The following is a 13,077-nucleotide window of genomic DNA, read 5'->3' as shown; positions in this document are numbered from 1 at the left end:
AGGACGTGGGCAGCGCATTTTACGGGGTGTGTGTGTGTGTGTGTGTGTGTGAAGAAAAAAGGAATCCTCCCCCGCGTGCCTCCCCGTAAGTCCGCGGCAATCCCCTTTCTCCAGCCCTTCCCAGATTCCGAGGGGGGCTCGCGCCGTCCTGCGCCTCGGAGCGCTTCCCCCCGGGAAGTTCCGCCGCTCCCGCTCGTCGGTGGCGCGGGGGGGGGGGGAGAGGGAGCGCCCTCCTCCCTCCCTGTTCTCTGTATCGCCGGTTCAGACCTGCAGCGCGGAGTTCGCGATTTCTCGCCAGGTGTGGTAAAATGAACGCAGAACGCCAGAGCCGCTGCCGTTAGGGAGCAAGCGGTTTAGGGAGGGTGTGGGTGCGCGCGTTTTTTTCCCCTTCCCTTCTTTCTCTCTCTCTCTTTTACGGGAGGGGAAGGGTATAGGTCGGCCCTTCCTTCCTTCCTTCCTTCCTTCCTTCCTTCCTTCCTTCCTTCCTTCCTTCCTTCCTTCCTTCCTTCCTTCCTTCCTTCCTTCCTTCCTTCCTTCCTTCCTTCCTTCCTTCACCCACCGCCCCGCCCTCGAGATGCCCCAGGTCTGACGGACTTGTATTCAATCGGGAAGAAGCGAGCAAGGCTTCCGAAAACCCGGCGCCGTGGGAAGGGGATGGTGGGAAGGGACAGACCGCCCTCCAACTTTCACGCGCCGCGGCTCGGGGGAGAAATCGCCCGTGTTCTTCCTGCGCGTTGCGCCGCGTTCCCTAAGCCAAGGGCTGGGACTACAATTTCCCTCTTGAGTCCTGCTGCTGGCAGGGAGGGATGGGAGCTGTGTCCCAACACCCCAGGAACGCAGGTGATCAGGAAAGTTTACCCACTGAAAGAGACTGGCGATGTGTGTGTGTGTGTGTGTGTGTGTGTGTCCAGTTCGTAGGTGGGGGAAATCCCCGAGGGAGGCGAGGAGAAGGGAGAGAATTTAAGACTTCATTCACACGACCATACCCCGAGCCACAAAAGCACCAGACGCATTTTAATAGACTTCTGTGCCCGTCCAGCTATGGGTTGGCTGAAGGCTCATTGCACCTTGTGGAGCCAGAAACTGGGCCAGTGGAAGAAATCAGGGTCCCTTAAGGATGCGGAAACCGTGTGGTATGGACAGCCCTCGGGTCTCGGAAGGCAGGTCCCATCAACCCAGGGAGGGGGAGAGCCGCGCACCCAGCAGCGGCCTTGCTGTGACGGGGAGGCAGGGCGGCTGGGCTCTTTGGCCGCGGCTGGCCTGGTGTGCGTCTTGGGGAAGTTTTTTGCTCGCCGGAAAACCGCAGCCTTCCAGTCTCCTGCCGAAGCCAGATCCGTCGTCTCTCCCGGCTGCGTGGAGCAACCGGTGCGCTCCGTCGGGGCTCTGACTCGGGGAGACAGACGGGACCTTTCCTCCTCTGGAAATGGGGGCAGGAAGAAGAGGGCGGAGGCCGCGAATCCCGTTGGGCGGCTGGGCGGGAGGAGCACCGCCGGGCAGGGGGAGGGTGGACTCTGGCCGAGCCCGCCCCCCCCCGGGGACAGAGCGGAGAGCGAAGCCCCCTCCAGTGCCCTCCTTCCCCGGCGGCGAGGGGGGGTCCTTTGCGTCCCCGCCCGCAGAGAGCGGTGCGGAGGCGCAGCGGCGCACACGTCCCCGCGGCTATAAAGGCGGCCGCTGCCCGTTGCCCAACTTCCGTGCCCGCCACTCGCCGGGGCTGTTGCCGCCCTCGGCTCCCGCACCGCCCGCCCGCCCGCCCGCCGCGCCCCCTCCCTCCCTCCTCCCTCCCCCCTCCCCGGGGGAGCTCCCAGGCGCTGCCCGGCTCTTCTCCTTCCCGCAGGCCCGGCGAGGGTGATGGATTACTCCTACGACGAAGACCTGGACGAGCTGTGTCCCGTCTGCGGGGATAAAGTCTCGGGCTACCACTACGGGCTTCTGACCTGCGAAAGTTGCAAGGTAGGCGCCGCGCTCGCTGGGGCGGCGGGGGGGGGGCGCGCGTCAGAGGCCTGGCCCTCGGCGCTCAGCAGCGCAGCCCCGGGCCTGCGGGAGAGAGGGCACCCCGAAAACGGGGCGACTAGGGTGCCTGGGGAGACGGCCAGCCCCCAGAACGCCGGCGCCGCCGGAATTATCATAATTAATGTTGCCAACGAAAACGGGGAGGAGGATCGCAAGATGCCGTGGCGGCGGCGGCGGCGCGCCCCAGAACAGACCCGCCTTCGGGGCTCTGGCGGCTTCTGCGCTCGGGACGGCGGAGAGGAAGACGGTTTGGGGGCCGTGGCGCTTTTCAGCCCCCGGACGGGAAAAAAGGCTGGCGAAGAAAGAAAAAACCCAGCGCCAAGCTGTAGCCTCCGGAGCCATTTACGGTTCGGATCTGGTCACGTTTTCCGTCTTGGCGGCAACGAATATTGATAATGATAATGACAATTAATAATAATAATAATAATAATCGAATTTCGACTGTTCGCTGCGGCCTTTGGCTTCGTGGCAGGCTTCCTCTTCTACAATTCCATCGCATTTGCTGATCCAGTTCTTCGAGGGAGAGAAAACGGTTGCACGACTGGAGCAGAGCCCCCACACACACACACACACCCCGGACACTCGGTGGGTTTTCTAGCAGAGGCTTCAGCGGCTCGGTTGAACCTGCACGGAAATATTTTATTTGGCATCATCTCCTAGATCATTTAATTTCATTTCTGCGCCTACGGGGTTCCGCGCGTTGTGCGAAGTGCGCCTTTTGCGATCCTTCAAGGTCCAGCGTATTGCGCGAACCCAGAGCAGTAGGTTAATTTAGGAACGGAGCGAAATGAATCGGGCGAAGGCGGTTTAGTGCCAAACGAATTTCGGGTTTTCTGCTTGATTTTTAACCCGGCGTCCGTTGGACCAAACACCCGCAGGAAAACGGTCCATTGCTTGGAAATCCAGATGTTAAAATCGGTCTCTTTTAGGGCGTCGTGCTCGGGTCGGTTAAAAAGTAGTAGGGAACCTCAATCCGGCGTCGCTTCGGCCCTCTTTTCTCATGCAGTCGTTTTCTTCCGAAAGATTTCTGGGCAGACCGAGAGAGCGAGAATGATTAAAAGTCAGATTATACCGAAAGAGAAATCGAAAGAAGAATAGAAGGAATAGGAGAGAGGTAGGGACCTGGGAAGAAACCGGAGCGGGAAACCGTCAGAATCAGACTCGTTCGGTTCTGGATCCGCATCCTGGAAGGAAAACGGCATCCCAGGAACGCGGACCGAAATGAGGCCAATCAATTCACCCCCCCCCCAGGGGGAATTAAACCCCGCGAGTTTGATTTCGTACCCGGGCTGGACTTGAAGGGTGTGTGTGTGTCTTTTTCATTCTCAACAGGAAGAAATATTTTAGATCGGAAACGAAAAAGCGAAATGGCGGCAGTGGCTAGAAACGAAAGCACCCCGAAGACGCCTCGGCGGGCTTCCTGGGCTTCCGCGCCCCCTCTTCCCCCGGAAGGGTCGCAGGCCCGGTGGTCAGTTGTGGGGCGGCGCTCCCAGGGCCAAACTGGGGCGCGGTAGAGTCCCACTTGGCTTCTGTCGGCCTCAGGGAAAGGAGGAGAGGGACTTCGAGGGCGGGGCGGAATCCGGAATTTCTCCCCCTTTCTTGGTTATTCCTGACCGCGCGCGTGCATAATTGTATTGATTTCTTGGGGGGGGGGGAACAAGGCTGGTTCCTGTGTCCTTCTATCAAGCCAGTCTCCCAAACGACCCCCCACCCCTATCCCGCCGTCACCTTAAGAGCGGGCTTCTGAGAAAGGGTCTCTCCTGTCGTGCCCCTTAAACCACGTTCTCTGGGCAAATGAGACCTTCAGAACTCCGACTTATTAAAATCAAGGTGTGGCCTTTTCAAAAAAGCTTATTCTTCTTCCTCTGGATTTTTTTTTTCTGTTATTTTGGAGAGGGGCCGATAGATCCTCTAGCTGGGAGGGGTGTGAAAAGGGTGGCCCTGGGTCGGGAGAGTCCGGACCCTCGCCCCATTCCCTGGACTTGAGGGTGTGCGAGGGAAAGCAGGACCCGAGAAGGAATGAGTTTTTGCGAAGCATGGAGTCGTATTAAAATAGGAATCCTCATGTTAGCGTTAAAGACATCATCATTATTATTATTATTATTATTATTATTATTATTATTATTATTATTATTATTATCGTGAAATCTTGCTTCGAGTCATATTGCAATAAGAACCCTCGCATTGATATTGATAACATGATTTTAAATAATTGTAATTACTAACCAGCCACTACTTATTCGGAATGCGCATCCTGTTCAGCCATTCCTTCAACTTAGGTCAGGGTTAACCCCATTTTGCGGACGGGCGTTGAGGCCGAGAGCTGGAGGGTCAGGATGAAATGCTGAGTTCCGGCAGGGAGGGGCGACCCGCGTCCTCTCTCCGGCCGGGGCTAATCCTTAGCTGTGTTTCCAGACTAACCTACCTCACCGGGCTGTGGTGAGGATAATATGGGGAGAGGGAAAGGCCGAGAAAATCGGGACATTTTCTGTGAACCAAGACAACAGATGATATGGTGAGCTGCGGTTCTCTGCCATCACGACTCGCATCCAGGGCCGGACTCACCGGCCTGCGTATTGTGTGAACCCAGAACAGGGGTGGATTCCATCCACAGATTAACCGTGTCATCGGAATGCAGCCCCTCTCTGGACCCTCTCCTCCCGGTGGGTTGAATCAACTCCCAGAATCCCCCAACTCGGGCGGGCCGGGGGATTCTGGGAGTTGCAGTCCCTGCGCGTTTTCCGCGCACCACAGCCTGCGCTCCTTTTCTCTTTCCTTCCGCCTCTCTCAGCCCCTCTCTCCTCGCCCAGGGCTTCTTCAAGCGGACGGTGCAGAACAACAAGCACTACACGTGTACCGAGAGCCAGAGCTGCAAGATCGACAAGACGCAGCGGAAGCGGTGCCCTTACTGTCGCTTTCAGAAGTGCCTGGCCGTGGGAATGCGGCTGGAAGGTGAGCGCTCCGGGTCCGGCTTGGGACTCCTTGCGCGGCGGAAGGGCCTTTGCTGGGGGGGGGGGAGTGGGGGGGGGAGGGAGGGCGCGCCCCTCTAGCTTTGCCTCCGCTGCTGGCAGCCTCGGCCGGCGGGGGGGGGGTTCCTCCTCTCCGCCCGGGCGGACAAGGGTGGCCAGAAGCCGAGGTCGCCAGCGGTCGGTCGGGCGGCCTTGAGATCGAGAGAAAACGAAAGCTCTTCCTCGGGCGGAAGAAAACGGGGTTAGGGGACGAAAGGCAGAGAATCGTCAACAGTCGCCCACAGAGACCGGGAGGTGTTTGGGGACGAGCCCGCAGTAAGGGAGGCGAGGTGCTCTGCCCATGTGCAGGACCTGTCCATGGTTCAGGTTGCAGAGCGCGCGCCCCTCCTGCCAAAAGGAGCCCGAGGCCCCCGAGAGACGCTGGCCTGCGTGCCCCCCCAACGAACGGCCCCTCCCTCTTGCCCGGGCTACGTGCCTGGAAGGCGCGGGATTGACGCCCGACCTCTGCCGTCCTCTCTTTAAAAGCAGCCGGCAATAAGGAAGGGCTCTCCCCCCGCCGGATCGAGAGACTTGCCCCGGCAAGTCCCGTCGGGGCAGCGAGATGCTTCTCGCGGGACAAGCTTTCCTCCGGCTCACCGAATCGTGGTTTACTCAGCCCCGTTTCTGGCTTCAGGACAAAAACATGGGGGGCAGCTTTATCTGGGCCCCGAAAACAATTCATGAGCTCCTTTTAGGTGTGGCCCGTCCCATCCCGCGAGACCAAAAAGTAGTTGAGCGCCTTTGAGCGCGGCCCCTGGCGCCAAGCCAGCTCGGGGGGACCTTGAACGTTGCCCCCCCGGGAAAAACCACGTTTCGGAGGAGAGCAGGGAAGCGCCTCGTGTGAACCGAAGTCTGGAAGTGGGTTGGAGTGGTCAGCTGCTGCCCCTCCCCGGGAGAAGAAGCGATGGGGAGGGAGGAGGGAGGCAGCGCCTGGATCGGGGCGCCCAGGCGAAGGAGGGAGAGTCCCTTGAGCCCTTCACCTGCGCGGGGGAGGACGGGGGGCGCGCGGCGAAACTTTAGCCGAGACTCTGCGTCCGGCCGCCACCGCTTCCCCCTTCCTTCCCTGCCTCCTTACACTGGAGGAACTCGGGAGAGGAAACTCCTCTTTAAATAGACGGTGCCCGGTCTGGCTCCCCCCCCAGCTGGAATCGCTTCCCGGCTCTCTCCCCGCCCCTCCGGTGTCTCTTGTCTTCATGGATCTTGGTGGCGATGGGGAGCCGGAAGCGCTCCAGAATCCCCTTGTTGGGTGAGGCGGCCCGTCTGCTGGGGCCCCTTTGCAAGGCAGCTGCGCCCTTGAGAACAAACCGGGGCGGAGGGGGGAGGAGAGGCCGGGAAGCAGGAAGGAGGGGCAGAGGAGCCTCCGAGGGGCACCTACCGCGGGCGACACCTGGGAAAGCCCGCGGAGCGCAACGGGACGCTGCCCTTTCCCGGGACCTCTCCCTCTGGGGCTGCCCGTTACTCCCCCGCCCATTTCTGCATTTCTCCTTTCGGCGCCACCAGCCGCGCAGGGGGGCCTTCTCCACTCCAACCCCCGACGGGGCGTGCAGGGGGGGTCGAAAGGTGTGCCGGTGGCGGCCGGGGGGGTGGTTCGCTGGCGCCCTCCCCGCCGCTGACGCCTCCTCGGTGCTCGCTCCTTGCAGCCGTGCGCGCCGACCGGATGCGCGGGGGGAGGAACAAGTTCGGCCCGATGTACAAGCGCGACCGGGCGCTGAAGCAGCAGAAGAAGGCGCTGATCCGCGCCAACGGCTTCAAGCTGGAGACGGCCCCGGCGGCGCCTCCGCCGCCTCCCATCGTCTCGCCCGTGCAGGCGGCGGACTACGGCGGCCTGCCGCCCTCCCTGCACGGCCTGGCCCACCACCAGCACCCCGCCGGCGCGGCCAAGGGGCTTCCGCCGCCCAGCGCCGCCGCTATGACGCCCGTCGACTACGAGCGCAGCCCCTACGGAACGCCCGCGCTGGCCGGGCCGGGGCCGGCGGGGCCCGGGCCGCTTTCCGGCTACCACTACCCGCCCTTCGCCAGCCGGGCCATCAAGTCCGAGTTCCCGGAGCCCTACGCCGCGCATCCGCACGAGGCCGCCCCAGCGTACCCGTTCCCAGAGGCCTACCCTGGCGGCGGCGGTGGCGGCGGCGGGTCCCCCGTGACGGCGCTGGACATGCCCGAGGTGATCCTGAAGCTGCTGCAGCTGGAGCCCGACGAGGCGCAGCTGAAGGGCCGCATCCTGGCCTGCCTGCAGCAGGAGCAGGGCAAAGGCCGCCCCGAGAAGCTGAGCGCCTTCGGCCTCCTGTGCAAGATGGCAGACCAGACGCTCTTCGCCATCGTGGAGTGGGCGCGCAGCTGCATCTTCTTCAAGGAGCTGGAGGTGAGTGCCCGGGCAGGGGCGAGCGGGAGAGGACCCCCCCCCCTCCTGCCCAAGGCACTATTGCAGGGCTGGTCTGAGAAGGGGGTCCGGAGGGAGTTTTCCCCTGGCATTGGAGATGGCACCTGGGGTGCCACTGGGAGGACCGTTGGTTGGTTCCAACGCTGGGAGGTGGAACTGGGACCATCACTGGCTGAACCGGTTTTTCTTTCTAAGGGAACCTCAGGAGAACACGTCTGGGGAACCAGGGTGCCCCTTTCCTTGCTGATGTGGGGTGTGCCTGCTATTTGCCCCACTTGCGTGAATGGGAACGTTTAGCAGGTGTGCTTTCCGCGCCAGCTGGTCCCCTGCACTTTATGTGCCTCAGACAGTGAAGTCAGCACGGCCAAGGCTGAGATGCATAACCGTGAGCTGGGGGCCGCCATGCGGGGGCCCATTGCCTGGGCTCGGCAGTCGAGGGTCCAGGAGCTGAGCGCAGGGCAGCAGCAAGGTTTGCACCATGAACAGAATTCAGGGATGGGATCCGAGACGCCCCTGGGGCGTCTTTCCAGACAGCTGTGCAGGGAAACCCAGCTGTTGCCACACACTTGGAGAATTCCAGCTGGAGATGGCTGGTGTTGGCCCTCGGTTGTAGCTGCTTTGCTGGTAGAACAGGAAGGGGAAATTAAAGGGGGGGGGTTGGCAGCAAGCATGTCCAGCTCCAGGACAGGCTGCGGTCCAAGGAAGGACTGACCCTGCAAAACTGTGTCTCACCGGAAGAGGCGGGAAGAGGGCATCGCTGGCCTCTCAACTCTGGTTGAATGGGGCTGAGCTTGGGACTAGCTGAAATGGCAGGGGGTGCCTGTCCCCCTCCCCACAGTCACTCAGAGCAAAGCAGGACTTTGCACCTTGGACCAGCTAACTGATTCTGCACTTTATGGCCTGGGGAGACCCCTGCCAGAGGAGTCTGTCCCATCTACCCCAAAGTCCTGCCTCCATTCTGTTCTCACCCGGTGGCAAAGCCACAAGCCCGGTGGCCCTCCCCTCCTTTTCCTCTGCATCCCTTTCCCTATTTGGGGGTAGACTGCGCGTGCACATGGAGGCTTCATTGGCTGACAGGCCACCTGATCCAGCCCTCCCCCTCGCTCCCCTTTAGCTAACCAACCAACCATGCTGGTCACCCCATCTCGTGGCAGGCCGTTCCTCCAGCCTGCCATCCCTGCCCCTTCTTGCGAAAGATGCCAGTAGGTGTGTGCACCATTTCTATTAGCAAGCGTTGTGCACCCGTTGAAATCTCCCTCTGTTTCCTTCCTTCCCCTGCCCTTTCCCCGTGAAGAGGTTGAAACAAACTTTTCACCAGAGTGGGCTTTACGTCACCGTACTAAACCCACTGGTGGAATAGAAACCCTGTGCCGGGCATTTGAGCCAAGTGCTCGAAGGCTGGTCTGGAATACGGCCAGGGGCTAGTAAGACCCTTCTCCAGGTAGTGTCACTGCAGAGTTGCTTAGCTTTGGAGAATGCGCGTAAATGTTTTGCAATCGCCGATCGCTTGCACTCCCTCCGTTTCGTCCTCGTCTTCTTCCTCCCTCAAAACTCCTACAGATTTGGAGCTGCGTTTTCCAGGTTGTCCTTGCTTTTCTGCACATCCTGTTTCCAAGCGCGCAATGTTGCGAGCAGTTCTCCCTAGTGGGCGCATTTTTGGACAATACATGCTGCTCTGTAGTGTGAACAAAGTGGGTAGTTCGGAACAGCTGTGGGGAGGGGAGGATTCAGCTCCAACACCTGTTTTCAAGGCCAGTGCTCATCCCTGTAACTTTGAAACGGGATTAAAAAGGCTTAGGCAGAGGTATAATATTCCTGGGTAAGTTTATTATGATTTTAACCGTTGCTGATTTTCAAGTGTTTGTGTTAATGTGGTGCTTCTGTGAGCTTCCCCAATTGTCTTGTGGGTGGGTGAGAGCTACAAACTGAAATCTTCATAATCATAGCAACATCATAATTAAGTTAATGGATAGCGGCTGCTTTTACAATGCTGACTGTCTGCTCCTCTCCCTACGAAGAGATGAAGTTTATTCTCCTGCTTTGAAGCATCTTCTGCCCACCAAAACCGGGGAGAGAAGGCCCCTCTGTTTCAGAAAGCAGAAAACCAACTTGGAAATTATCTTGAATGAATGGCAAAAGATGCAGAGAACAGTAACCCTGCAAGAAGGATAATGGATAGTCTGAGATTTTTTTAATTATTATTATTATCTATGGGACCGGGAGTCACAGTCATAGTCCTTCTTTGGCTACCCTCTCCTCTCAAGCCCCAGAGCCATAGGGTCACAGAGTCTTTAGCAGACACCTGGCCTGCTCTCCCCTAGAGGACTTCAGATATTGGGCCAAGGGCTGCAAGTGGCTGAGGGCTGTAGGTTGCCCACCCCCAGGCCAGAGGGAGGGGAAAAGTGCTGGCCTTTGGAAAACAGCATGGGGAAGGGGAACAAGGGACGCTAAACCGAGCTATCCTGGGTCAGGCCCTTGGGGCAGAAGCTCTGAAACCAGGAGCAGAACGGCTGGTTTTCAGAGAGATTCTACCTTTGGCCCTTAGAGGGCAGGTTTTGCAGTCCTTATGGCCACCTTTGATGGTTTGCTTTACCTGGGGGGGGTTCCCTTCTTGGAAAGCCACCCGTTGTCTCTGTCCCAACGGAGCAGACTGCCAAGCTAAATTAAAAAAAAAAAAACACAGAACAGGAAGATGTGGCAGGACCCTCTTCCCCCCCCGCCCTACAATGGCTTCAAGGTCCCTGGGTGGCGGGGGGGGGGAGAGAGTTGGCGCCTTACAGCGAAGGACGAGGGACGATTGCGTTGCTGTGGGTCTAATTACCCTCTTGACATCGGGGTCACAGGCAATATTCTGCCCCTTCCCTCAGCGCCTCTGGACTGGAAAAAGATTTGACTTCCCCCAGATATATCGTTTCATTTAAGGGCCCGTAATTCTGTCAGCTGGGCGTTGACAAACGAGAGCCCCCCGCCTGCCAATCTGCCGGCCAGAGTGATGCACCGCCGTCCCTGCCGTGTCACCCGCCGGAGAGTTACTGGCGCGGCTGGCCTTCGGAGGCCAGAGTAATAACGCCGCCGGGCCGAGGAGGGATTTGGGAATGCTTGTTTATGGAGGGGAAGCAGCCGGCGAGAGGTCAAACTCGATGCCCATAAATACCCGCTCTAAGTGAGCTGAGATGAGGTGTCAAGGCTCGGGGAAGATTTGCGGGGACGCAGCCTGGGCGGGCAAGCTGGGGAACACGGGCCTGGTACTGGAACACAGGCCTTTCCCCGCCACCCTTAACGTGTAATTTAATACAGGGCCGCTGAGCTTAGCATGCATCCGTCACTCCAGCAGAACGGCAAGCCAGGGTGGACGTTGGCGGACGGCGGGGTCCCCCCTTTGCCTTATTGAAAATGGGGGAAAGGGGGGTCTTGGCTGAGGAATCCCAGTCTTCCCGAGTGGCCCCTGAGCCCCAAATTGTGCAACTGGGGAGAGAACTAAGCGTGGCTCGAAGGAATATGAATGGGGATGGGGGGCAAGGGGCCTGCCCTGATCCTCTGGGGTGCTTTTCCAGAATGTGGGAGTCGTGGGGCACAGATTGTGTCAAGACACGTGCTTCTCCTCCTTGCAGGGCATCCTTCAGAACAAGGGTCCTTCCCCCGCCCCAAGATTGCTGGGGAGGGTGGGGGGTGGCTGGAGGACTTCTGGGATGACAGTGGGGGGCGTGGGGGGGGAGAGAGCAGCTGGCACTAGAGGCAGACCGTCGACTTTGCATACAGACATTCTGGGGATTGCTGGGAAATGCCGCAGCTTGTAACCTCGAGCGCTCCCTTGGCGGACTCTGAGACCCTCTTTGCCCTCTGCCCGAGCTGGCTGGGAGCGATTGGCCCTGATGTCTGTCAGGAGAGACGCTGCAGGTCTGGCTTTCTGCATGCGACTGCCTGGCTAACCCTGTTGCTTTCTATTTCTCATCTACTTCTCTCTCTCTTTCACTTTTTCCCTGGGAGGGGGAAAGCAATCCTTGGGCTGGAGGAAGGATGGAATAGAGACACAGGCGCCCCATTCTGACAACTCGCTGAACCCCAAATTGGGGTTTACTAGGGCTGCGTGTTGACTTCACTGGCAGCGCCCGGACAAATAAACCAGGCAACGGTTAACATTCATACCTGCTGGGCTCCCACGCAGACAACGCCCTCCTGCGTTGTGGGAACCTGGCTGCTGTCTCTTAACACTGGTCATGCCTGCAGCCCTCTGCTTGGGGGGCATCCAGAGAAGACCCCCTGCCCCCTTTTGCTCTGTTCCTGTTGCAACCCTTGCAGCATTGATCCGGGTCCCTTCTGGGCTGCCCTGCCCCTCACTCAAGACCCCATTTGACTGGGGGAGAGGGTTGCTTAAGGCTGGCTTAGGAGGCTAGAGCCCCGCCCCCCATGTTGCACAGCAGGCCTTGGGCTGGGGGATCTGGGTCCTCCTCGCTGCTCTTGGCCTCATCGGCACACATCTGCCCTGTTTGATCTGGGTCATGGTGACCCCGCTCCCAGTGCTAACTGCTTAGGGAATGCTGGGAGCAATTTGGTTCTGGAGGAGAAGCCCCCCCCCTTTAAATGCAGCTAGAAAGTTGCAGCTTTGGGTGCTGAATGAGCCAGGCAGGCAGGCAATTAAGCTTCTTCGCCTCCTTCGCCCGGCTCCCTTGTGCTAGGTTTCCGGTGCGAGGCAGGGCTTGGGGGCGGGGTGGGGAGGAGGGTGTCCATCACCCTGGCATTTGAAGGGCCTTAGCCTGTTATTAACACCTTCGACTTGTGAAAAAATGTGATTGTCTGCCTCTTTCCCCCCTTCTCAATTGTCCAAGTGACATCTTCAATCTTCACCAAATAATTGCGTGCACACCTAACCTCCCCCTTTCGCTGCAGCCCCGCGCGGCAATCGTTGCATTCTGGAGGAAACTGCCACCGACCTTCATCCCCGGGGATCCTCCGGGATATTTGGGTGCCCTGCGTTCCAGGCTCTGCATTTGGGAACGTCTGGGTGGCGGGGGGGTAGATGGGGGACCCCAAAGGCTCCTGGCTCCATCTTTCTGGCCCTCTACAGAGGAAGCAGCACCAATTTAAAAACAAAAAATCCACCACCCAAACTCAGCCACCCTGCCTTTTATCCAAGACCGGAAATCCAAAGTGAACCCTAGCGCTTAAGAGGTGAAATGGATGCGCCCCCAACCTTCGGGCAAACCGGATCTCTTCTTGTGACTTACGGCCTTCCTTCTTCTCTTAGAAATCCTGGGAAATCCCTCCCCTGCCTCCCCCCTCCACTGAAATGGCCCTATTAGCCAGCCTGAAAACAATTTTCACCTCTAAATAGCCCCTCTGGGCTGTTGGCGACTGTCTTAGGAAGGGTGGAAACGGCTTCTGCCCTGGCTGTCTTTGTCTGCTGAAGCTCGCCGGAGAGACCCCCAGCGTGAGTCTCCTTCACCTTTCCAGGCAAACGTAAAACTCAGCTTTAATGCAGAAAAAAGGCCCCTTTCCTATAACCACGGTACTTTTCTGCAGCGTCACAAGATCCCAGGGCTCAGAGATGTTATTTGTTTACCTACAAATGTATACAGGGGTCTTCTAGGAAATACATACCAGAGTTGAAGCAAAAACTAAAGCTTTTGAGTAAACAATAGCGTTTTGCACAGGCAGCGAAAGACACCCCCTCTCCTTTGTTAA

The 13,077-nt window shown here is 58.9% G+C and overlaps 1 protein-coding gene across 1 annotated transcript in view; it reads left to right on the top strand.

Annotated features, from left to right (window-relative positions):
* NR5A1 (nuclear receptor subfamily 5 group A member 1) overlaps positions 1-13,077 on the top strand; it is a 32,540-nt gene that overhangs the window by 11,682 nt on the left and 7,781 nt on the right. The window contains exons 2-4 of the mRNA XM_088146878.1: positions 1,835-1,950; positions 4,821-4,962; positions 6,659-7,377. Of these exons, the coding sequence (XP_088003004.1) occupies positions 1,849-1,950; positions 4,821-4,962; positions 6,659-7,377 (963 nt within the window). The 5' untranslated portion in view covers positions 1,835-1,848. The remainder of the gene's footprint in view (positions 1-1,834; positions 1,951-4,820; positions 4,963-6,658; positions 7,378-13,077) is intronic.

The sequence above is a fragment of the Python bivittatus genome, unplaced genomic scaffold, assembly GCF_059951505.1.
Source record: "Python bivittatus isolate LINGU-HERP-01145 unplaced genomic scaffold, Pbiv_v1 ctg000160_np1212, whole genome shotgun sequence".
Lineage (NCBI taxonomy): Eukaryota > Metazoa > Chordata > Lepidosauria > Squamata > Pythonidae > Python > Python bivittatus.
Note: the sequence above shows the minus strand (reverse complement) of the source record. Positions and strands in the feature narration are given on the sequence as shown.